This window comes from Equus caballus, chromosome 6 (assembly GCF_041296265.1).
Source record: "Equus caballus isolate H_3958 breed thoroughbred chromosome 6, TB-T2T, whole genome shotgun sequence".
In the NCBI taxonomy this organism is placed as follows: Eukaryota; Metazoa; Chordata; class Mammalia; order Perissodactyla; family Equidae; genus Equus; species Equus caballus.
The window spans coordinates 12,666,826-12,691,715 of record NC_091689.1 but is presented as its reverse complement, the minus strand read 5'-3'; the positions used below and the strand labels follow the sequence as shown (position 1 = coordinate 12,691,715).

At 42.8% G+C, this 24,890-nt stretch overlaps 1 protein-coding gene across 1 annotated transcript in view; it reads left to right on the top strand.

Moving 5' to 3' along the window:
* Positions 1 to 369: 369 nt before the first annotated feature.
* AP1S3 (adaptor related protein complex 1 subunit sigma 3) overlaps positions 370 to 24,890 on the top strand; it is a 70,964-nt gene continuing 46,443 nt past the window's right edge. Inside the window, exon 1 of the mRNA XM_023642427.2 lies at positions 370 to 641. Coding sequence (XP_023498195.2) covers positions 447 to 641 — 195 coding nt within the window. The 5' untranslated portion in view covers positions 370 to 446. The remainder of the gene's footprint in view (positions 642 to 24,890) is intronic.

Below are 24,890 nucleotides of genomic sequence, written 5' to 3'. Positions count from 1 at the left end.
ATAATCTATCTATATATAAAGGAAATCGGAGGCAAGAAATCGCTTCTAGTTCCGGCTTTGCCAAACGCTCCCTGTCTATGCGGTTTAGGACAAGACAGCCTCCGATACTTGCCGCAAGTGTTTCGGGAAATCTCTGCCAGGTCTGCTGAAAGTTTGTGGAATGAATGAATGACACGTTCGCGCGGCGGCAGCCGGAAAGCAGCTCCCCGGCGCTCCCGGCGCAGGGCTGCCGGCCACCGGCCGCGCGCAGACGAGGCGCAGGTGCAGAGGAGAGCAGGTGCATTCGCACCTGGAGCCGCCAGCGTGGCGTGGAGCGGCGCGGCGCGGGGGGCGGGCCGGGGCGAGGGGGAGGAGTGAGAGACGGGGAGAGAAGAAGAAGAGAGGGGGAAAGAGAAAGAAGAGGAGGAGAGAAGAGAGGGAGGAAGAAGGGGGAGGAAGGAGGAGGAATGGGAGGAGCGGGAGGGGAGGGGCGCGGGGAGGAGTCTGCAAACTTTCGCTTCGAGGGCATTGTGGGAAGCAGCCATGGTCTGAGGCGGGCGCCTCACCTGTCACCCGCGCCGGCTCCTGCGCTCGGCTCTCGCCCTCGTGTCCACTGCTCTCGCCACTCGCCGGGCGGGGGCGGCGACGGCCCGGCCACCATGGTGAGTGCGGGCGCGCGGGGCGGCGGCGCTGACCCGGGGATTGCGAGCTCCCCGGAGGCACCTGCGGCGCCGGGGCCGGGCGCGCCGCCGGGTATGGGAGCGGCCCCGCCCCGCCCCTCGGGGTCCCCCGGCCTGCGCGCATCTGTGGCCCCAGGGCCAGGACGGTGAGGACGCGCCGGGGCGCCAGGGACGCCAGCTTGGGACTCTAGCGGCCACCGGGCGCCGCTGCTTCATTCATTCGACTGGAGGAGTGAACAGGCAACTCAACAGAGCGGGCATGCAGGGAAAGCCTCTGAGGAGGGGAAGTCTGAGCTCTTGGAGGTCCTGGAAGAGCATTGCAGGTGGTGGGAACAGAGAGCGCAAAGGCCAGAGAGAAGAGACCCTTGCTCGTTCCAGGAAAGATAAGGCAGGGGCCTGTTGAGGCAGGTCCTTATAAGCCGAGTCAAGGAGTTTGGTTTTTATTGCAACCAAGTGGGGAAACGCCTGGGAGGGTTTTAGCAAGAGAATTGACCCCATGCCTTCTATATATGTAACAGATCCCTGTTGGTGGAGAGCAGACTGGGGTTCGTGTGCATGAGGAGGGGTGTCAAAATGGAAACAAGGTGACTAGTTGCAGTGCTCCAGGTGAGAGATCCTGGGGACACCCACTTGGCTGGAAGCAGTAGCCTAGGTGCTTCTTGCTCTTCCCTTCTGTCCAGGGGTAGCGTTTTGAGAGTGCAGTGGCCTGAACTGCACCGGTCCCCCTTCCCCAGGTGAGCTCACTTCTCAAGTCCGAGGAGCAACAGAAGTGACCCGCACTCTCTGGGTTTGAGTGCCCATCGCAGGCTGGAGCAGGAGGGTCGTGGGAGTTAAGAAAGTTGATGGGCAAGGAGGGCAGTGAAGTGCTGAGCCCCTGGACATGAAGAGCACAGGTGGCGGTTCTAGGAGACGTTAGGCTGCATAGACTAGAGGCGCCATTGCTTGTTGAAGGTTCCTTGTAAATACAGCATGCTGCAAAAAGGAGGCTGTAAATAATGGAGCAGCTCTCTTGGCTTGCTCAGGTTTCCCAAGGAACAGGTGATGGTGTGCAGCCAGCCAGCATCATTTGCCTAACAGAGGGTGGAATAAGGCCCTGGAGTTCTGAGGAGCGAAAGACTGCTTCCTTCCTGAGAGCTGCGGCAGGGTCCTTGCTCTAGACGACACCTGCTGTGAAGTTTTATTTTTTCTTGCTGGTGTCACATAATCAGTTCATCAGGAGTGTGGGAAGTTTCCCTAGCCTTTCCACCAGGCTTTGCCCAACGGGAAATATTAATGTTATTGAGCACGTGTGGTAGGCCAAGCAGATGCTGGCACCTTTGCATTCATGATCTCAGTCAATCCTGGCAACAACCAGATGAGGGGAAGAAGTATGCTCTTTGCATTTTCCCTGCTCTGACCTGTTCTAGCAGTATGTCCTTGGACAATTCCTTGACCTCTCTCCGTGCCTGTTTGCTCATTTGTAAAATGGAGATAATGATAGTTCCAAACTCGTAAGGCAGGGGTTCTCAAAGTATGGTCTGGGTACCCTTAGGAGTCCCTAAGACTTCAGAGGTCACCAAGGCCTGTTTTCACAGTAGCACTGTGATATAATTTGCCCTTTTCACATTCATTCCCACATGACTGTATGTGGAGTTTTATTTCTTTCTTTCTTTTTTTTTGGCAGGGAGAGATTTGCCCTGAGCTAACATCTGTTGTCAGTCTTTCTCTTTTTTTTTTCCCCTCCCCAAAGCCCCAGTGTGTGATTGTATATCCTAGTTACAAGTCCTTCTACTTCTTTGTGAGCCGCTGCCACAGCATGGCACCTGATGGATGGGTGGTGTGGTTTTGTGACCAAGAAATGAACCCAGGCTGCCAAAGCCGTGAGTGCCAAACTTTAGCCACTGGGCCATCAAGGCTGGCTCAAGTTTTCTTGAGGCTAACACAACCTGTGATAGTGCAACAAGTTGGATGCAGAAGCAGCTAGGAGAGTCCAGCTGTCTTCCACTGAGCCATACATTAAGGAGATTTGCAAAAAAGTAAAACAATGCCCCTCTTCCCACTAATTTTTTTTTTTTTTGCTTTGGGAAATATTGTTACTGTTCATTAAGTTATTTCTGTTCATGTGTAATAGCTTTCTTATTTTTTAAAATGAATTGGTAAATATCTAAAATTTTTCTCCCTGTAAGTATGTATTATAGTAAGTATCAATAGATACAATCTATATAAATGAAAGGTCTTTGGGGCTGTCTGGTTGTAAGAGTGTAAGGGAGGCACAGACAGGGCCTGTGAATTAATGTGGTTGAAGGCCGTCAGAGCAGCTTTGCCCACTGTAGCTGCTCAGTGGCTGTGACATCTCATCCATTGTTACTGTCACATGTTAACTTTTACTCTAAGAAACTGGGAGATGCTCACAGCATCCCATGTGGTATCCACACTCAGGAAGTCATTCTCGGTCCTGTTGTGTCAGTGATCCAGGTTTCTAGTGCAGAGATTTCATACCTTGTGCATCTTGGGCCTGTGTCTGTATCTGGCTCATACTGTTTGAATCAGCTTTGTTCTTCTGCGCCCTGCCTTTGTTTTAGAAATCTCTGCCTTGGAAAACAATGCTAGGGTTATCGTGTTTCAGGGATCCCCAAAGGCTCTGAGCCCAGTGCACTTAAACATCTTACTGGGAAGGATTTACTATTGAATGGTTGACAATGTTGATGGAAAAAGGAGGATTTGTTTTTTATTTGTTCCTTTTTTTTTCCCCCTGTAAGAAGATAGCAGTGAGTACTTTCAGGGTGAAGTTTGAAAGGCTTTTGGGACATCTTTAATAAAAATGCAAGTGGGTTTTGCTTTATGCAATCCACATGCTTCTGAAAAGTTAAGGTAACTTTTACAACCACATTGTGAACAAAATAGGGGAATTACCCACTGAAAGAAACTCACATAGCGACCCCTTTTGAAATATGAGTAATCGTCTTCTTGTGTTGCACATATGCCATTCTCATAATGTGAGATAGGTAGGCTTATGCTAAAAAAAATCAGAGATTTTTTTGGGCGTGATTTTAAATCTTTAGAGAGAGAACAACCTTCCCAAGCTGAACTATGAAGCCATTTCTTTATCAGAATTCCTGCTAGTTTGAAACAGCATGAGTGCATCCTTTTCCTACATCCGTAATTCAAAGTTTCCCATGTTCATCAAAATCTCACTGTATTACGTAGAAATAGGAGAGATGAAGGCATTGCAGAAGGTGCCGGGGAGAACTCTAACTATGAACTTGTCGATCCTGCCATGACCCCCCCTCCCCACCCAGTAGTTCAATTTTATTGGCCGAGGCATAAGTGAATTGTAGTAAGTGTGTGATGATTTTGCAGTTTAAATTCCACTTTGAGGGGGAAGTAGTCTATTATAGTAATGAGCGCCTTCCTCCGCTGAGCTTGGTCTGGGCTGCTGGCCCAGGTTAGTATGATGTGGAGAGGTTAGGGATGGGGGGGGGAATGACCCTTTGTGGTGTTCAGTTGTCCCCAGAGCCTTCACCCACAACAGGCCCTTCCCACAGGTTTCCCAACAACCCCATCGAGACTTGTATTTACCCCTTGCCAGGATTGTCAACTTCTGAGTTCCCATTTCTGGTTTTTGTGGCAAATGCTGTCAACAGCTTGCCACTCTTATATGGCGTTTTACTGACCACAGCTGGAAGGAGATGGTCAGCAGACTGTGTCTTTGCCACACTGTATTTTCAATGTCTATCCTTTTGGGTCCCATGAATTATTCCATTATGGACAGAAATAATAGATAAAGGTCCCCCCCCCCCAAACACACAAAGAAAACCCCTTTAGGAGTCCCCAAAGATAAGCATTGCTTGACATCTCCGTGAATCTTTCTTTCGATTTTATTTTGTTGTTCTTGTAGCCAGAGGTTCTCCCAGAGAGCTTCACTTCTGAGACCGTACTGGGGTTGCTCTGTCCCTTGGGAAGTCTCCCTTCCTGGTATATTTGTTCTTCTCTGATGGAATTCTTTGTTTTCTCTGAAGACTCCTAGCTGTTTACCCAGACGAAACTCTCTTTCCACCATTTGAAGCCCCCAGATCCTGTGCTGGGAAAGAATGTACACAGAAACCAGAGGCGTCCGCATGCCCCTAAAATTCTGCCAGTGGTGTGCTCAGCTGTCTTGCCAGCACCCTGAGTAGCTAGAGAAAATGTGCTTATTGCATGGCTGCTAAGAGCATGGAAAGGGTGTACTGTAAATTAAGTTAGAAATAGACCATCAGGAGGAAGCTGGCCTTTGACAAATCTCCGACACAGTCCCATATCTGAAAACTGCCCTATAGGCAGAGCTGGGTTCTCTAAATAGTTTCTGAGCATTGCCTGGGGAAAAATAATACAATCGCTCGTTAGGCTCTCGGTGTGATGGGCTGTGGACCTGAAGTACAGTGAAGAATAAGGGCATTTGGGATTCCAGTTTTGATGTCCTTGTTGGATCTCCTCTAGCAGGACTTCTGGGCTGGTAAGAAATGATGGGTACGTGGCGAGGCTCATTGGACACTCAAATGCTACTGAAGCCTTCCTTCCACACTGGCCCTGTTGAGGGGCAGGAACTAAGGCCGGGGTTGCAAAGTGGGGTGCTTGTGCTTTTTGTATACTACAGGGCTCTCTTGTGGAGGGGCAACCTCAGGGGAATAAACACACTCATCCAGATCATTTTATTTTTTATCTATTTATTTTTTTGCGAGGAAGATTCGCCCTGAGCTAGCATCTGTGCCAATCTTCCTCTGCTTTGTATGTGGGATGCCTCCACAGCATGGCTGATGAGTGGAGTAGGTCCACACCCGGGATCCGAACCTGAGAACCTCAGGCCGCTGAAGCAGAGTGCACAGAACTTTAACCACTTGGTCATGGGGCCAGTGGTTAGATTAATTTTAGATTAAATTTTTTTTGCATTAAAACATGAAATATATTTGAGTCCAAGATGCAAAATTCACCTAAGACTTAAAGATAAAAACCTGACAAATAGCTTGTTTATGGCTTGTTGCTGAAGGCTAACCCTCTAGGTCTCACAAGACTATCTGCCTTTTTTGCTCTTACCATTATTTGCGTAGAAAAATTTGAGACAGTGTTCTCAGGCAGGGATCAGAAAACTTTTTCTGTAAAGGGCTGGGTTGTAAGTATTTTAGGCTTTGTGGGCCCTATGGTCTCTGTCACTGTTACTTTACCATTCTGTTATAGAGTGAAAGCAGCCATGGACAAGATGCAAATGGGTGTGGCTGTGTTTCAATAAAACTTTATTTACAAAAACAGATGGAGGGCCGGAACTGACCTATAGTCTGTAGTTTGTTGACCCATGTTCTAAGGTGGCTTCCATTAATTTACTCCTATGTATTTTTGACAAATAAATCAGACGCCTGCCCTATGACAGGCAGTGTTCCAGGCAAGACTGGCTGCATAATTTGTGGCTTCCAATGCGAAATGAAAATGTAGGATCCTTTGTTCAGAATGTGTTGAGACTTTCAAGATGATGACAGCAGAGCATTAAACCAGATGTGGTTGCCTTCTGAACCCGGGACTCTGGCGTCCACAGAAACCAGCCCTGGGTCTAGGCCCCAGAGATTGTGTCAGACAAGCCAGGAGCTCCCTGCTCTCCTGGAACCCATGTTCCTGGTGGGAAGTTCTCTAAACTTTCCAAATATTTCGTATTAAGCACAAAGAAGAATATTATTCTATTACCCTTGGTAAGTCATCATCTCCTTTTTACTTCAGGGAAGTTGCACACGTCTCTGTGGTGGGCGGTGGTGTGGGGACCCAGCTGGAGCATGTGGAGCAGGCAGCAGTGCTGGCCTTGGTGGCTTCTTGAGGCCCTGCCATCCCCAGCCCTTCTTGGCCTGAGGAGGTGAGGCCATTCCTCCAGCTGGCTCAGCCTGCACTTGGTCACTTCCTGAACCAATTGTGACTGGACAGAGTTCAGGAGCCGTTTCCATCTCCCAGCTTTTGGCTTCAGATTAGCGCTTTTGCTGCAGGCATTGCCTTTGTGCAGGTCCCCGTGGAGCCCTGGGCGCAGGACGCCTCCCAGGTCTGCCCTGTTCATCCAGGTGTGGTATAATTTGTCAGCTTAGATCCTGTCCCTTATTTCCCCCTTGGGGTAAAATAAGGAGACAGATATGCCTACATATAAACTGATAACTTCTAGAAGGATATGCAAGAGGCAACAGTTATTTCTGGGAAGGGCTCTAAGCATCGAGTGTGGTAAAAAAATTCACCTTTTATTGTATGTTCTATTAGACACTTCGATTTTTTCTATTTGAAGGTAATATCTATTGAATATAAAAAAACAAAACTCTGTTTTGTTTTTCCCTCTGTTTTGTAACTTGTTAAGCTTAGGTGTGTCTGAAATTGGGATGGAAACAGAGGAAGTTCCCTTCAAATACACACATGTACACACACACACACACTGTCTCTCTAACTTGGGCTCTTGGCCAGACTCCCAGGACTTCTGCTCATACTGTGCTTTCATGTGAGAATGGAGAATAGCCTGGGGGAAAAAATGAGATCTATCTTTCTCACTTCAGTGACTCTGAAAACTTTTGGTAACGAGGTAAGATAATATTTCTAGTTGCCTCCTAGGACTGAACCGTTCAAGTCCGGAGGTGTTTGTCAGATCTTCTGGGGTTGACCTCTCTGCATTCAGTGAGCAGTTGAACATTCCAGCAAGATTAAGAAGTCACATTCCTGAGAAAGTCAGGAAGGACCCGTCAAATCTGGTATCAGATTCAGACTGTCGCTGACTTGTTCTGCCCCCAGTTTCAGTGTCTGCTGCACACACTCAGTTTCGCTCGCCTTCTTTGCAAAAACAATCCAGGTAGAAACTTTTCTTTATGGAGGTGAAGCTGTAAGAGCCTTGAAAAAAATTAATATTTCCCTTAAGAGACGTGTCAGAGTTTCATTGGGTGACAGAACGTGCTGTGGGAAGAGACAACTCTCTTGTGTCAATGTTTACACGTTCCCCGTGGAAGTGACACACAGAGAGTTTTCACAGCTTTTCATGAAGCCTTTAGATCTTCACTTCTGAAGGCAGGTGTCAGGTATCGTGTGATGTGGTGGGGAAGAGAATGCGGCGAGGTTGGCAACCCCCAGGCCCCTGTGTGTCAGCCCCCTCATCTTGACACGTTGCTCATCTCTCTCATTACTGGGCCCACTTCCTATGTTTACCTGAAGATTGAACAAGATAATCCAGTTCAAGCCCTTAGCACGGGGCCTGGTACCCAGAACACATTCCATAAATGTTAGGCTATTTTTAAGAGAAATAGGAAAAAGCTAATGGAAAACAAAAAAATGGTTCATAAGGTTTTTTTTTAACCTCAGAAATTTATTTGAACAGCTGAAATAAAATATCATAGACTGCAAATATTGGGGAGATGGGAGGAGGTAAGTATTATTGGAACATCACATTTTTTTTCAAATGTGATTCAAAACTGTATGTATAGAACTTTAAAAAAAAATTCTTAAACAAGTACTGCTTGTCTTCAGTTTCTTTACTAAGAAGTCAGGTCCTCAATTCTAAGTACATTGTATTTGAGTCCCGTTTTTCATAGTCCCTTTGGCCTCATGATTTCAATGCCTTAAGAATTCAGATAATCTAGTCTGCCATCTGTGCAAAAAATAAGGAGGAAAGGGGAGCCTTGACTATATAGCAAGGCAGGTGTGTGTTTCAGATTGACCCTGAACTTGGAAAGAGGTGATGGATATGCCATCTCCTACCTCTTAACAAATTTTGATGGCCACTATAGGCCTCGTTGTCAAGGTATAAAGGCCCTGGGGACAGATTTTTTTTTTTTAAAGATTTTATTTTTTCCTTTTTCTCCCCAAAGCCCCCCAGTACATAGTTGTATATTCTTTGTTGTGGGTCCTTCTAGTTGTGGCATGTGGGACGCTGCCTCAGCGTGGTTTGATGAGCAGTGTCATGTCCGCGCCCAGGATTTGAACCAACGAAACACTGGGCTGCCTGCAGCGGAGCGCACGAACTTAACCGCTCGGCCACGGGGCCAGCCCCTGGGGACAGATTTTTAATGAGGGCTGAGAAGGCTGCAGCAGGAAGGAAATGAAAGTTCTTAATAAACATTTAAGTGGTCATCGCCATGCGGGGTGCTGAGTTTAGCACGTTAAGCACAGCCTCTTGAACAAAGTGCTTCCCGATCACAAAGAAATTCACATTAAGAAAGATCAAACAAGTGTCACTATGAAAAATGAATAGGGTCCCAAGTTATTAATGTTTCATTCAACTTCACAGTCATATTGAAAATTGCCTGGAACTTCTGCCCCCTAGTTTCAGTATCTTTTTTCTCCTTGAATGATTTGAAAAAGAGCCGAAGGCCAGTCTGCGTCTCAAAAGACTCCAGGAGGAAATCTAATTAGAGACATATTTACTATAAGACAAAATAAACAACTAACAGTTGTCATTGATAGATTCTCAGTTGGTTACTGTGTCCAGAGGGAATGGTAAATGGAGAAACAGTACATGAATCACTTTTCAGGGTTTCCTTTTTTTTTTTTTTAATCACTTGTTAATCGTTGTATTCTTAACTGTGGAGGTTATTAGAAAAGAAAAACCTATAAGTGTAAGATCTGTTTCTTGATTACCAGAAACTTGTGTTGTTGGGAAGAAATTTCTCACATGCATGGCAAATCTAGATGAGTACGGGAGTGGATAATTAAACTTTGAAGTGTGTTGTTCAGATTATCTAATTGCTGCAGGAATGCTGGTGAGGGGCTCATGGGAGGGGCTCATGCGAGACACAGGCCTTGGGCTGAGCCCGGAAGGGTGGGGCGACCCTGCCTTCAGCTTTTCAGACGAGAGAGAGCATGCATGTGTATGACTGGATGTGTATGTGAGTCACAACGGGTTAATGAATAGGCTGTAAAGAAAGGTTGTATGAAGAAAATGTAAATCCTGGAGGAGAGCCTGGTGAAGGTCCCCCACCAGGTGGTTTCTTCCCGACTCTCCCATCTCCACCCCTCTCCCCTTCTCTAACTCTGTCCTCGAGTCAACCCCACTGAGAAATGATTTGTCCAGTATTATCAGGGAGTGACATTTCTCACAAGTGGATTTTCCAGATAACTAATCTGGACAAACTGTTTTTTTTGAGGAAGATTAGCCCAGAGCTAACATCTGTGCCCATCTTCCTCTACTTTATACGTGGGATGCCTACCACAGCATGGCTTTTTGCCAAGTGGTGCCATGTTCACACTGGGGATCCGAACCGGCAAATCCCGGGCCACCGAGAAGTGGAACGTGTGCACTTAACCGCTGCGCCACCGGGCTGGCCCCATTTTAAAAAAAAATTTTAAAGTTAAAAAAATATATTAGTACCCTCTGTAAGCCTTTGGGGAAATGGGTCAAAAAGAGCTTGAGGCCTGTCCAGAGTCAGGAGGAGCCTCCCTTCACTCAACCGCGTGGTTCTGGAGATGAGTTGCCTTCTTGGTGGCCAAGGTTCAAGGTTACTGAAGTTGCAGGCGCACTGAGGGATGGGAGTGTGTGTGTATATTTTGTCTCCTTCCTTACATGTTTCTAAAAAACCCTCTGCTAGCCCTCACCTCTCCCCTGCATGTGTGCCCCCAGGCTCTCTTCCTCCTCCAGTGTATATTTTGAGAAGGGAAGCTTATTTTAATACCAGCCTAAGACGGTCATCACTAGAAAGACAGCAGAAGAGCATAATGCTTAGGATTACCGGCCTGCGAGATAAGGGGAATTCAGGTTCTTTACTCGACTATGCCAATAGCTGTGACCTTCACCGGGTCACCTGACTTCCCCAAGCCTGTCCTCAGCTGTCACATGAGTTGAGCTGGGGCCTGAGATACAATCTTAAAAATGCTGTCTGGCTCTCACAGTCTGTTTTCAGCTATAAGAAAATCATATGCCTCCCTAAACCTAATATACATTTTTTTTCCGAATGTGTCAGAATCACAAGGAGGGCTGACCTGATGCTAAATTGTTGATCTGTATGTCCTTAGTTGCTGTTGATCAGGAGCTGGGCCCCTCCTAAGTGCAGCTTGCAGGTGGGGTTTTCATGTCTGGGGCTGGCGTGAAGACGTGACGGCCACACCAGCAGGGAGCACACTGTATCTTGTGGTTGCATTGCTCACGCATCTGTTCGTGTGTCTGTCTAGGCACTGTAGTAAGTACAGTCTTGGCTTCCATCAGGTCAAGATAAAAGAGGCACAGCATTATTACTTTGCTGTAGATACCCATTTACTGAATACCTACTGAGGTCTATACCCGGAACTGGAGATTTTTAAGAGATTTGTAAAGGAAACAGAAGTGATTATGCATCTGATCCCACAGGGAGGGAAAACATAAATAGAGCAGCTTGCATGCTACCCTCAACTGTAAGTTTCTTTCAAGAATGTCGAAATTGAAGATGTGGTCAGGAGGGGTTCGGGTATGTGGGAAGTGTGAATTTTGAGAGAGGTTCTGAAAGGATGTTGTAGATTTGGTTTGCTGAGGAGCATGTTTCAGACACAGGGGAGGAAGAGGAGCTGGGTGGTGAGGTGGGTCCCAGCAAACTGTGTTTCCGGGCCTGCGGGCAGATTGACATGGCTGCATGTGGGAATGAGTTTGGAAAACACACACACACCCAACATCCCCAGAAATCTAGTTTTTAAGAAAAACTGGTCGTTTGATGGAGGATGTTGAGTGACAGAGGAGATGTTGTCCCTGGCATTTGTCGGGAGGACAGTCCACGAAGGTCTGGCTTTTCTGTTTCCTTTTCAGAATCATCATTTCTTAGATATGAATATGAGCAATGTGACAGGCATTGCTTGGGACAAAGACGTAAATCTCTTGTTCTCTCTAGTTTTTTCGGATGATAAGAGTAGTATGTACACATACAGATGTGACTAACTTGAAGTTTGAAATTGAAACAAAGTTTTATGTTCATTTTCTTTTATATTAGACAAGTTGAACAACCCACACCCATATCTCAGAAAATCTTGACCCTATCTTTGCCTATGGTCATTTTTTTTATATCCTCTTTATTGAAATGAGCCTACTGATCATGAGCTTGGAGGTTAAGGCAATGTCAAATTGCTGTAAAATTTTCTCTTTTTTTGGACATATAATTGACATAACATCACATTAGTTTCAGGTGCACAACATAATGATTCAATAAATGTATATATTGTGAAGTGATCACCACAATAAGTCCAGTTAACATCCATAGTCATTTTTTAAGAAAATTCAGGCAATAAGTATTTATTTATTGAGCAGCTGTATGTCATTTCCTGTTAAAATTCAAACCATTAAACTTATTTAAGAATAAAACATTTTAAGACGTAGTGGACCAAATGCGAAAACTTCAAATCCGGCTCCCTGTGTAAAGCATTTGGAAAAAGGCTTTTATCCTGTGTCAATTGCAAGATGAGTGACTTTTGGTCTGAGAAAAAACTGTTTTAAAGGGACTTTCTTTGAAGTAATAGGCTTGCCTGATTAACTAATGTTTATCCATCTTTTTTAGTAAAATCAATACCAAAAGTGCCTTTTAAGTCATGATAGAAACTAATTTTTGGAGCAACTAGCTTAGCAAACATTATGCCAATAAAATTTGCATTGGTGCAATCTCTGCTCCACATAAGTCAGTTTCAGGGTCAAAACAATGATATTTTAAAGACCCCATAAATCTTTCTAATTAGAGTTACATTAAGACTTTTTAAGAAAACCAACTTTGAAATCTCATCTTCCCGAGCTCCTTTTTATAACTAGTGAATATAATGATTTTATCAGTAAGAGTTCAAAGAACAGAATATTTAAGATAACTCACTTTGCAATAATCATTATATTTTTAGCAAATATTTTCAATGTGAATGCTTCTATAATATACTTCCAATTTAGAATTATATTCTGTACTAGAGTCTTAGCTATGGCAGGTAGAAATTTTGAACTTTGAGCAAAAGTGACCTAAAAAGGGCACAAAGTTATTTTTTGTTAAGTGTGAAATAAGATAATCACAAACAGAATAGGACTTCCTTTTCTTTGCAAAACTTCTTTTTTCTTCCCGTATTGAGATGTAATGGACCAAAGCATCTTGGGGTGGCATTTTTTTTTTGTAACATCCTTGAAAGATTTATAATTAAATATCAGTTTTACTGCCAAGAGCCATAATTCTTTATTGGTACCAATGACTTCGTAGTTTATTCTGTAGCTACACATTGCTAAAATTAGGTGAGATTTCTCAATTTTAAAATAACTGTTTAAAATGTTGGGCAAGGGAAAGAAGTGAGAAAATAGAGTGTGCTTTCTTATATTGCCTGTTTCTCTGCTCAGTGATGTAAAGAATGGTTATTTCCAGCTAAAGTGACCCAAAAATATCTGTTGCATTCTCCCTTAAATAAACTTCATGCTATTTGACAGGTCCAATGAAAAAAGAAACAGATGTTCAAATTTGAAGATGTTAAGTCCATCTTCAGCCCTGTCTGCACGTGGTTGATTGCTATGACCTCGAAACAGCCAGGCCAGTGCTGGGTGTGGTGTGGTGCTCTCTGTGCTTCCTCCGTGCAGGGAGCTGGAGGTCACCAGGTAGACAGCAGATGCCCTCGAGCCAATGCGTCTTTATTTCACTGCCTACCCTTAATCACCTTGCATTATAAGAGTTGAATGGCTGAGTGGTTGAGTTCCCACGCTTCGCTTCTGTGGCCCAGGGTTTTGCCGGTTTGGATCCTGGGCGCAGACAGGGCACTGCTCATCAGGCCATGCTGAGGCGGCATCCCACATGCCACAACTAGAAGGAACCACAACTAAAGTGTACGGTTGTGTACTGGGGGGATTTGGGAAGAATAAGCAGGAAAAAAAAAAAAGAAGATTGGCAACAGTTGTTAGCTGAGGTGCCAATCTTTAAAAAAGAAAAAAAAAAAGAGTTGAAAAAGACCTGGAAAGGAATCATATGATGAGATTTGAACAGGAGGCCAAGTTCGCTATCAAGTAATTTGCCCTGGAGTTACATTAATGACAATTAAAATAGTTTTAAACTCTTCCCCCATGACTGAACAGTTCAATCATGTCATCTTCAAAGTAACTGGTTCTTCTCCAAGTTTTCTGGGATAAGAACCCCTTTGAAAATCTGCTAAAATTTCTGGCCCTTTTCCCCAGAGCAATGCTCATAAATCCAGAATTTTGCGTATACTTTCAGGAAGTCTGCTGACACCCCTTTTCCTTCCAGATTATCCTTCGACCTTGGGCATTTCTTCTAGAGCTAGCTATGGAATCCTACCTGAATTCAGTGCCTAGTCCGTGATCTGTAGCTTGAAGACTCTGGGAAAGTCTTTTAAGTGTCAACAACTTAATTTGTTTTTTTTTATCTTCAGTGTTGGTACATTGCCTATAAATGTGGATTAAACAATATGATGTATGTAAATGTGCCCAGCACTGTGCCTGCCATGCAGTGGGTCATTTTTGTTGATGAATATAGTCACCGGGTGGAATACTGTGTTCATATTAGTTTGTCAGCAGATCCCAGTCTTTCTGGAGGAAAGGCTCCCTGAGAAGTTACATGATGATCAGAAGGTTCCTGGGAGAGCTTAGGGACAGAGTAGCAAGAGTTAGTGGCCAATGTTAATATGTCTAGAGTCATCTAAGTTATAGCTGTTGCGTCTATCTTCACTCCAGGTAAACAAGTCAACAGCAGATTCTCAGAGAGGCCAGACAGGGAACCTTTTCTCCTGGAGATGTGTTCACGTGTTCTTCTGAATTGTCTTCTTTTACATGGACTCTAAGCAGCCCACGGATGTTAACACAGCTTTCTTCAGATAGGCTACTGTAGAGTAGATCCTGGAGCCACTTTCTGATTGTCATTCTAGCCATGTTGTACTGTGACCACACCATGGTCGTGTTGATTGAACTGTGTCTTCTACAGAGGGCTAATCGCGTTGCCTATGGGCTATTTTATTTTACTTGCAAAGTTGGGGGGATGACCTGTAGACTTATTTATTTATTTTTTTTGGTGAGGAGGATTGGCCCTGAGCTAACATCTGTGCCAATCTTCCTCTATTTTGTACGTGAGACACTGCCACAGTGTGGCTTGATGAGTGGTGTGTAGGTCCATGCCCAGGATCCGAACCCGCAAACCCTGGGCCACTTATGTGGAGCACATGAACTTCACCTCTATGCCACCAAGCCAGCCCCTACTGGTAGATTTTTATGAACAGTTTGCAGTATTGTTGACTTTAGTGTTGTGTGTCTAGGTAACACAGACTCAGAAGCCTTGTATTCTGTAACCAGCAGTTCCAAATATACTGTGCATTTATGAAAACTGCCTTTGGTGGGAAGGGCTGATGCATGGAAGGTGCGAAGAGCTCAGGCTTTGGCATCAGACAGATCTGTGTTGGAATCCCTCTCTACCATTTACTGGCCTTTGAGCTCAATCAATGACATAGGTATGGGACATCTATCTATGGCCTCATATGAACACTCCTGTCTGTTCCTTGATGGTGGTTATCAGGATTTTCATGACTTGGGGCTACTCACATTTCCTGCTTCTCTTAGCAACATTGTATGTTCATGGCCTAGAACCCTGGCTTTGCTCCAAAAAGGCCATCTGATCTCTTGATTTGCTTTTGACAAGTGACCAGCTGACGTAGCTTTTTCAAATGCCTGGGTGTGGAAGGAATAATTATCCACTATCTGTCATAGAGGTTTATCATCAAATATATTACATTTCTAACTTAGTCAATTAACCTAACCGATGATAAAGTTCATTCTGGTAGTATTCTGTTCTATGGAATGCAAAGTAATGTATCCATAAGAATGGTTTATGTGCTTGGGTTATTTGCTGTGGAATAAAAACATTTTTAGATTTCTTAGGAAACTTGAACCCATTGCCTTAGTTTTTCTTACAAGGTGCACATTTGGTTTTACAAATCTATGCGTCATTATTTTAGGTTAATTAGTACCACAGTCCTTAGGAATCTGAAATTGGTTCATAAACTTAGGAGGGAAAGTGATTGTTATCTGAGAGTTGGGTCAGATCCTAAAGAATCATTACTGGGTCTGTCTGGAATTAATTAACCCAGTCTCTCTGCTTTTCTTGGATTGCATTCAAAATCAACCCTGGATGGTTTTTCCCAGAATTAGCTCCTCTAAGGTCTCCCTCCCAAAGAAAATGTGACTTACGCTGGAGCCCGCAACTAAAATTTACCAAGCAAGGAGAACCCATGACTGTCCTTAGTTTTATAACAAAGATACTCGAAGTTTTTCCAATGTAGTTTATAAAACATTGACATTTACTTTCATAATAAATGGTGTTTACTAACTTCATCAACCTAATTGGTAAAATGAATTAAAAGTCCCATTCTCAAACTAAATCACATTCGTTTAAAATAAAGATTGGGTCTTTGTTATTATTATTGTCAGCCTGAAGTCTCCTGTACAGGCTTAGAACTCCTGTTGTATTTTTTAGTTTAATGTAGAAGCCTCGTTTTGATTGAAGTGCAAGTAAGAGTTTCTATATTTGAAATAAGAGACTGTTAGCAAATGGCGGATGTTCACATTATCCATGAGAATTTTGTTCATGAAGTTTGTTAAGGTCATTGAAAAACTAGTCCTGGGCACTTCTGGCTGATTGTTTTTGTCTGGAGGGTGGCCAGGGATGGTTTACATGTTACCTTTCAAGTATATTTGGTTTCAGAATTAGGTGGTGTCTGAGAAGCAGAAAGGCCAACTCTTTGTCATTTTTGCCCCTTTATTAAAGTCAGCACTGATGGGAATGGTCTCTGCTCCTAGGCTGCAGGCTGTGAATTCGACAGAGCAGAACAGAAAATGAAAAGCAGAGAGCAGCCACTTCCCACCGTTAATGGAAAACGAAGAGCAGAGTGTGGGATACCCAATGACGCCAGCCCTGTTCACCATGGCATCTTCTCCATGGTTTTTCTCTGACTTGCTCAGCGCAGTCTTCCTCCCAGTCAGAGTCACAAGGGGTCAGGGCCTGGAGGGTGGAGGGGGTGTGAAGCCCAGGCCACTTGCGTATTCTGAAGCCACTGGCATATGAAAAAATGAAGTGCCCAAACAAGGCTATAAGTATTGTGGCACCTTTTCAAGCCTTCTGCTTAACAAGTTAATGCATGTGGCATGCATAAAATGCTGTGCACTTTCATCTTGCCTTTTGCAAAATGTTTTAAGGATTTATAAAAATATATTCATTCACTGGGTATGCCAGGAGCTTGAACTGATAATGGGGCACAAGCTTATAGCCTTATGAAGAATACTTCTGTCTTGTAGCCTCATTGGAGTTTCTCTGCGACAGCCTGAATAATGCATGATTCTCAATTTGAGACCCTTTGTGGATGTACGGCCTTCTCCTTCCTTCTCACCCTTTCACTCAATGGGGCTATCATTCCAAGGATGATTTGTCTTTGCTGTCCTATGCATTGGCACTCATAGTGTCCATGTTTTAAAAAATGGCTTATAGCAGGTCAGAATGGGTTTAGCCAGGCTGTGTCCTCCCGACAGGTCTATAGTTGGTAAAAATCTTCAGAGTCAGGGATCCACTGCAAACCTGCCTGGCTCCTAAGCCCAGTTCTTTCACTTATAGCTGTGTGACTTTGGGCAAGTTGCGTCGCCTGTCTGTCTCTCAGTTCCCTAACTTAAAAGATGGAGAATAATTGTTATTTGTCTCATGTGTTTCTTGTGGGGATTAAATGAAGTAAAGTTCTTAGCACAGTGTAGCAAAGGATATTCCAAGTAATGTACAATAGTAATCAATTGCTATTATTTGTTGTACTATTTGTTAATCTCCCCAAGATCTTAATATGTTTACTGTCCTGTTCTTGGGCTCATACAGGCAGTGAAAGCCCATGAGTATACCACATGGAGGTGCAACTCCATCACTAGGCATAAATTCCAAAAGACAGGCTTTGAGAGTCATGGAAAAATTGCTCACTAAGATTTTATAATATGCATTCTGATGTCAAAATGGCATATATGAAGCAACAGTAGAAGAAAAGTGAAATTTTTTCATGGTTTTTATTGATTGTTTTGAGTTCAGTTTACTGGATTTTGTGACTTAACTGCCTATTCCTGATTTTACTCCTCCTTTCTTTCTCCACTATTTGAACAACAAGATGTGGTGTTCAAAGGAAGGGTCCCTGGAGTCCCTGAAGCCCCCCAGCCTCTCTTTAACCATGGTTTCTCAGATTTTGCTTTTTACTCTTTGTAATCAACTTTTATTTACATCTAGAGTTTCCATGTTTGAAAAATCCCTTACACTTGAAAACTGCTTCTCTAAAGGCAGGAGGTAGGGAAGGGAACCCAAATTTCCTGCACCTACCTTACACCAGGTAAACAAATGCTCACACACCTACGTGCATACATGGAGGAAGACTTTGGTCAATCACTGTGATATTTGTGTTATTTTATAATATTTGGTTTCTGAGAAGTATGGAAGAAATGCTTTATGACTGCTGATCTGAGAATCAGTTTCTGTAGCCCATTATTTTAAAGAATGTATGCTTATCATAGCCTTGTGTAAGAGATGTCTAGTATCAGATGATTAGAGTTGAAGGGAACCTTGGAAATGATTTCTGGTCCCGCACCCCAGAGATGCTGTCAACTTGCATAGTCACATAGAACTGGTTCTTGGAAAATTCTGGGCTTGTAGCCATATTGTGTGCCAGTATTCCATATTGTTTTTCCAAAGGCTATTATTTAACCGGCTCAATAGTAAATAGGAAGAGACTAAGCAGGCCTTCAACTACTTATAGCACACCTAAGAACTACCAAATCACATTTTCAAATTTCTACAGCTTAAGTCCAAGAGGCCTCAGGACTCTCAAGTCCCAAATAGCTATTGAACCAGAATACCCCAGCATCTACAGTTGTATTTAGATGGAAGTGTTAAAAATGGAGACAAAACAATACGAGGGCAAAATGGACAAAGGGCTTGAATAGACATTTTTCCAAAGAAGATAGCCAAATGATCACTAAGCACATGAAAAGATGCTCAACATCGTGATTCATTAGAGAAATGCAGATCAGAACCACAATGAGCTAGCACTTCACACCCATTAGAATGGCTAATATTAAGAAGAAAACCCATAAAATAACAAGTGTTGGTAAGAATGTGGAGAAATTAGAATTTTTATGCCCTGCTTGTGGGAATGTAAAATGGTGTGGTAACTATGGAAAACGTTATGGCAGTTCCTCAAAAAATTAAACATAAAATTACCAGTAAGAGCTTAGAAGATAGTGGTGTAGGAGGATCCTGAACTTGCCTCCTCCCATGGACACAACTAATCTACAACCACCTGTGGAACAATTTCCTCTGAGAGAGGTTGGGAAACTGTATGGAAAGAACCTCCGCAGCAAGGGACAACACTGACCAGGGTGGAAAAGGCAGAGATACAGCCCCACTGAGGAAAAAACCACACTCTACCTGCATCGTTTCACAGCCCAGAGTGATCTCAAAGGTATGGAGCTTTTCCCAGAGAAGCAGGAGTCCTAGCTCCACGTTAGGCACCTCAGCCCTTAGATCCAGCACAGTAGTGATGAGATCTCATAATACTTGTCTTTGCTGGCCTTGAAAACCAACAGGGAATATGCCCAGGAAAACTATAGAACTTCAGGGAAAGGAAAACCTGCCCTTAAAGGGCCTACACAGATTCACTTGAGCTGGAAACCAGCACAGAAACACCAGATAGAAAAGTGCATTATCCATTGGTAAAAGAGACTAACTTACTAAGCTCAGAGCACATCCCAGAGAGGCAGAAGGCAGCTAGGCCCACTCCCAGGGACTGACACACTGGTGGCAGCCATTATTGTAACTTAGTTCAGTCATGCTGACACAGACACTGGCAGGCACCATTGGAATCCTTCCTCTGGCCCGTCAGCACTGGGGCCTACTCCGCCCACTAGAGTATCTGAGGCAATCTGGCACAGCCAGGCAGCAGGCAGGCTGCCCCAGGGCCTGGCCCTGCCCACCAGTGAGCCCATGGTGACTCATGGGCCCATGGCAGGCTTGAGGACCTATGTTGGGCTTGTGGGCCAGCAGCAGACTGCTGGCCATCCCAAACAGCCATGCAGGATCAGCCCTGCCTTCCACCACCTGAAATCATTGTATGCTGCCTTGCCTGGGGCCTGCTCCACCCATCTGTGCTCCTGAGGCAGCTGTGTACTGCAGGAAAGCATAGCCAGATCTTGCCAGAGGCCTCCTCCACCCCAAAGTGAGCTGACCACAGGTGCACATTGTAGGGAGTCACACCAGAGGCCTGCAGCAACTGCATGCCCCCAAGCCTAGTAACCAGCCACACTGGGGGCCTGATTTGCTTACCAGCAAAACTGCAGTATTTATGTGCTATTAGACCTCACAGCCAGCCATGATGGGGGCTTGCCCTGCCCAGTAAAGTGACTGTAGCAGCCACACACGGCCAAGCCTTACAACCAGCTGGCCTGAGGGCCACCCTAGCCTACTTGTGTGCCTGCAACAATAACAAGCCTGCCACAACAGAAGGGTACATGCAACCCACACAGGGGATACTCCTGGAGCATTTGGCATGGTTTATGAGAGGGGAGAGTGCTGCTGGGCCTCATAAGACATCTCATATAAGGCCACATTTCCAAAATCAGGCGACATAGCTGATCTACCTAATACATAGAAATAAGCGCAGAGAAGTAGGCAAAATGAAGAGACAAAGGAATTTGTTCCAAATGATGGGACAGGACAAATCCTCAGAAAAAGAACTATATGAAACAGAGACAAATAATCTACCTGATAAAGAGTAGAAACTAATAGTCGTAAGGCTGCTCACTGATCTGGGGAGAAGAATAGATGATCACAGTGAAAACTTCAATAAAGGATTAGAAAAGACGAAAAAGAACCAATCAGAGCTGAAGAATACAATAATGGAAATGAAAAATCCATAGATGGAATCAGTAACACAGTAGATGACATAGAAGAACAGATCACTGATCTAGATGAAAGAATAGAGGAAATAACCCAAGCTGAATAGGAAGGAGAATTAAAAAGGATGAGGATGGTCTAAGTGGCCTCTGGGACGGCGTTAGGCATACTAACACCCACATCATGGGTGTCCCAGAAGGAGGAGACAAAGGGGCAGAGAACTTATTTGAGGAAATAATAGCTGAAAACTTCCTTAACCTGGAGAAGGGAACAAACATCCAGGTACAGGAAGCCCAGAGAATACCAAGCAAGGTGAGACAAAAGAGACCCAGAGCAAGACACATTATAATTAAAAAGTCAAGAAGTAAAGATAAACAGAACCCTAAAAGCTGCAAGAGAAGAGCAGCAAGTTACATACAAAGGAAACCTCATAAGGATATCAGCTGACTTCTCAGCAGAAACCTTATAGGCTAGAACAGAGTGGCATGATATCTTCAAAGTGCTGAAAGGAAAAAAACCTACAACCAAGAATACTCTGCCCAGCAAGGTTATCATTAGAATGTTAGGAGAGAGAAAGAGTTTTCCAAATAAGCCAAGACTAAAGGAGTTCATCACATTAAATGTTAAAGGGACTTATTTAAGTGCAAAAGAAAAGGCCAAAAATCAGAATAAGAAAATTATCAAAGAAAAAAAATCGCTAGTAAAGGCAAACATACAGTAAAAGTAAGAGATCAACCACCTGTAAAGCTAGTATGAAGGTCAAAAGAAAAAAGTACTAAAATCATCTAGATCTATGATAGGAGGTTAAGGGATACACAACAATAAAAAGTAAAATATGACATAAAACATGGGGTGGGGAGTAAAAGTGTAGTGCTTAAGAGATCAAACTTAAGGGACCGTTGCAATTTACATAGGTTATTATATATGAACCTCATGGTAGTCACAAACCAAATGCTTGTAATAAATACCCCAAAAATAAAGAGGAAGAAACCCAAATGTAACACTAAAGAAAGCCATCAAATCACAAGGGAAGGGAGCAGGAGAAGAAGAAAGGAACAGAGAAGAACTACAAAAACACTCAGAAAAAAGTAATAAAATGGCAATAAGTACATACTTATCAATAGGTACTTTAAATGTAAATGGACTAAATGCTCCAATCAAAAGACATATGGTGGCTGACTAGATGAAAAAGAAAGACCCATATTTATGCTGTATACAAGAGATACACTTCAGACCTAAAGACACTCACAAACTGAAAGTGAAGGGGTTGAAAAAGATATTCCGTGTAAATGGAAATGAAAAGAAAGCTGGAGTAGCAATACTTACATCAGACAAAATAGACTTTAAATCAAAAACTTTAATGAGACAAAGAAGGGCATTGCATAATGATAAAGGGAACAATCCAACAAGAAGGTATAACACTTGTTGGGCCGGCCCAGTTGCACAGCAGTTAAGTGTGCATGTTCTGCTTTGGCAGCCCAGGGTTCGCTGGTTCAAATCCTGGGTGCAGACATGGTACCACTTGGCAAGCCATGCTGTAGTAGGCGTCCCACATATAGAGTAGAGGAAGATGGGCACGGATGATAGCTCAGGGCCAGTCTTCCTCAGCAAAAAGAAGAGGATTGGTAGCAGTTAGCTCAGGGCTAATCTTCCTCAAAAAAAAAAAAAAAAGATATAACACTTGTAAATATCTATGCACCCAACGTAGGAGCACCTAAATACATAAAGCAAATGTTAACAGACATAAAAAGAGAAATTGACAGTAACACAATAATACTAGGGGACTTGAACACTCCACTTACATCAATGGATAGGTCATCCAGACAGAAGATCAATAAGGGAAACTTGGCCTTAAATGACTCATTAGACCAGATGGACAATTGATATATACAGAAAATTCCATCCCCAAACTGCAGAATCCACATTCTTTTCAAAGGCACCTGGAACATTCTCCAGGATAGATCACATACTAGGCCAAAAAACAAGTCTCAATAAACTTAAGAAGGTTGAAATAATATCAAGCATCTTTTCTGACCACAATGGTATGAAACTAGAAATCAACTATAAGAAGAAAACTGGAAAAGTCGCAAATGTGTGGAGATTAAACCAAATGATACTGAACAACTATTGGGTCAAGGAAGAAATCAAAGGAGAAATAAAAAAATACTTGGTGACAAATGAAAATGAAAATACAACATTGCAAAATCTATGGGATACAGTAAAAGCAGTACTAAGAGGGAAGTTTATAGCAATACAGGCCTATCTATAGAAACAAGAAAAATCACAAATAAACAATCTAACAATAAGTCTAAAGGAACTAGAAAAAGAACAAACAAAGTCCCAAATCAGTAGAAGGAAGGAAATAATGAAAATCAGAGTAGAAATAAATGAAATAGAAACTAAAAAGACAGTAGGAAAGATCAGTGAAACTAAGAGCTGATTCTTTAAAAAAATAAATTTGACAAGCCTTTAGCTAGACTCACTAAGAAAAAAAAGAGGAAAGGCTCAAATAAACAAAATCAGAAATGAGAGAGGAGAAATTATAACAGATACCACAGAAATACAAAGGATTGTAAGAGGATACTATGAAAAGCTATCTGCCAACAAATTGGATAATCTAGAAGTAGTGGATAAATTCTTAGAAATATATCACCTTCCAAAACTGAATCAAAAAGGGTTAGAGAATCTGCATAGGCCAATCAGTAGTAAGGAGATTGAAGCAGTAATCAAAAACCTCCCAAAAAAACAAAAGTCCAAACCAGACAGCTTGCCCAGTGAATTCTAGCAAACATTCAAAGAAGACTTAATACCTATCCTTATCAAATTCTTCCAAAAAATTGAAGAGGAGGGCACATTTCCTAACTCATTCTAGGAGGCCAACATTATCCTGATACTAAAACCAGACAAGGACACCACAGAAAAGGAAAATTACAGGCCAATGTTTCTGAAGAACACAGATGCAAAAAACTTCAACAGAATATTAGCAAATTGAATACAACAATACATTAAAAGGATTATTCACCATGATCAAGTGGGATTTATTCTGGTGATGCAAAGATGGTTCAACATTTGCAAACTTATCAATGTGATACACTGCATTAAAAAAAGTGAAGGATGAAAATCACATGGTCATCTCAATAAATGCAGATAAAGCATTCAACAAGATCCAGCATCCATTTATGATAAAAACTCTGAATAAAATGGATATAGAAGGAAAGTACCTCATCATAATAAAGCCCATATATGACACACCCACAGCTAACATCATACTCAGCAGTGAAAAATTTCAGGCTCCCCCTCTAAGAATGGGAACAAGACTAGGATGCCCACTTTCACTACCCTTATTTAACACAGTACTGGAAGACCTATCCAGAGAAATTTGGCAAGAAAAAGAAGTAAAAGGGATCCAAATCGCAAAGGAAGCAATAAAACTGTCACTATTTGCAGTTGCCATGATTTTTATATATAGAAACCCCTAATGAATGCACCAAAAAACTATTAGGAATAATGAATGAATAGTAAAGTTGCAGGGTACAAAATCAACATACAAAAATCTGTGGCATTTCTACATGAGCAACGAAATAGCACAAAGAAAAATCAAGAATACAATCCCATTTACAACTGCAACAAAAGGATTAAAATACTTAGGAATAAACTTAACCAGAGAGGCGAAAGATCTGTACACTGAAAACTATTAAACATTGTTGAGAGAAATCAAAGAAGACACAAAGAAATGAAAAGATATTCTGTGCTCGTGGATTGGAAGAATTAACATCGTTAAAATGTCCATACTTCCTAAAGCAATTAGCAGATTCAATGCAATCCCTATCAAAATCCCAACAACATTCTTCACAGAAATAGAACAAAGAATCCTGAAGTTTATATGGAACAACAGAAGACCCCAAACAGCTAAAGCAATCCTGAGAAAAAAGAATAAAGCTAGAGGTATCATACCCTCTGATTTCAAAATACACTACAAAGCTATAGTGATCAAAACAACATGGTACTCGCAGAAAAACAGACACCCAAATCAATGCAATAGAATTGAGAGCCCAGAAATAAACCCACACATCTATGGACAGCTAATTTTTGACATAGGAGCCGAGAGCATGCAATGGAGAAAGGAAAATCTCTTCAATAAATGGTGTTGGGAAAACCGGGCAGCCACATGCAAAAGAATGAAAGTAGACCATTATTTTATACCATACACAAAAATCAACTCAAACTGGCTTAAAGACTTGAATGTAAGACATGAAACCATAAAACTCCTAAAATAAACATGTCTAAGGCAGTATGCTCTTAGACATCAGTCTTAGCAGTATCTTTTTGAATATCACGTCTCCTCAGGCAAGGGAAACAAAAGAAAAAATAAACAAATGGGACTACATTAAACTAA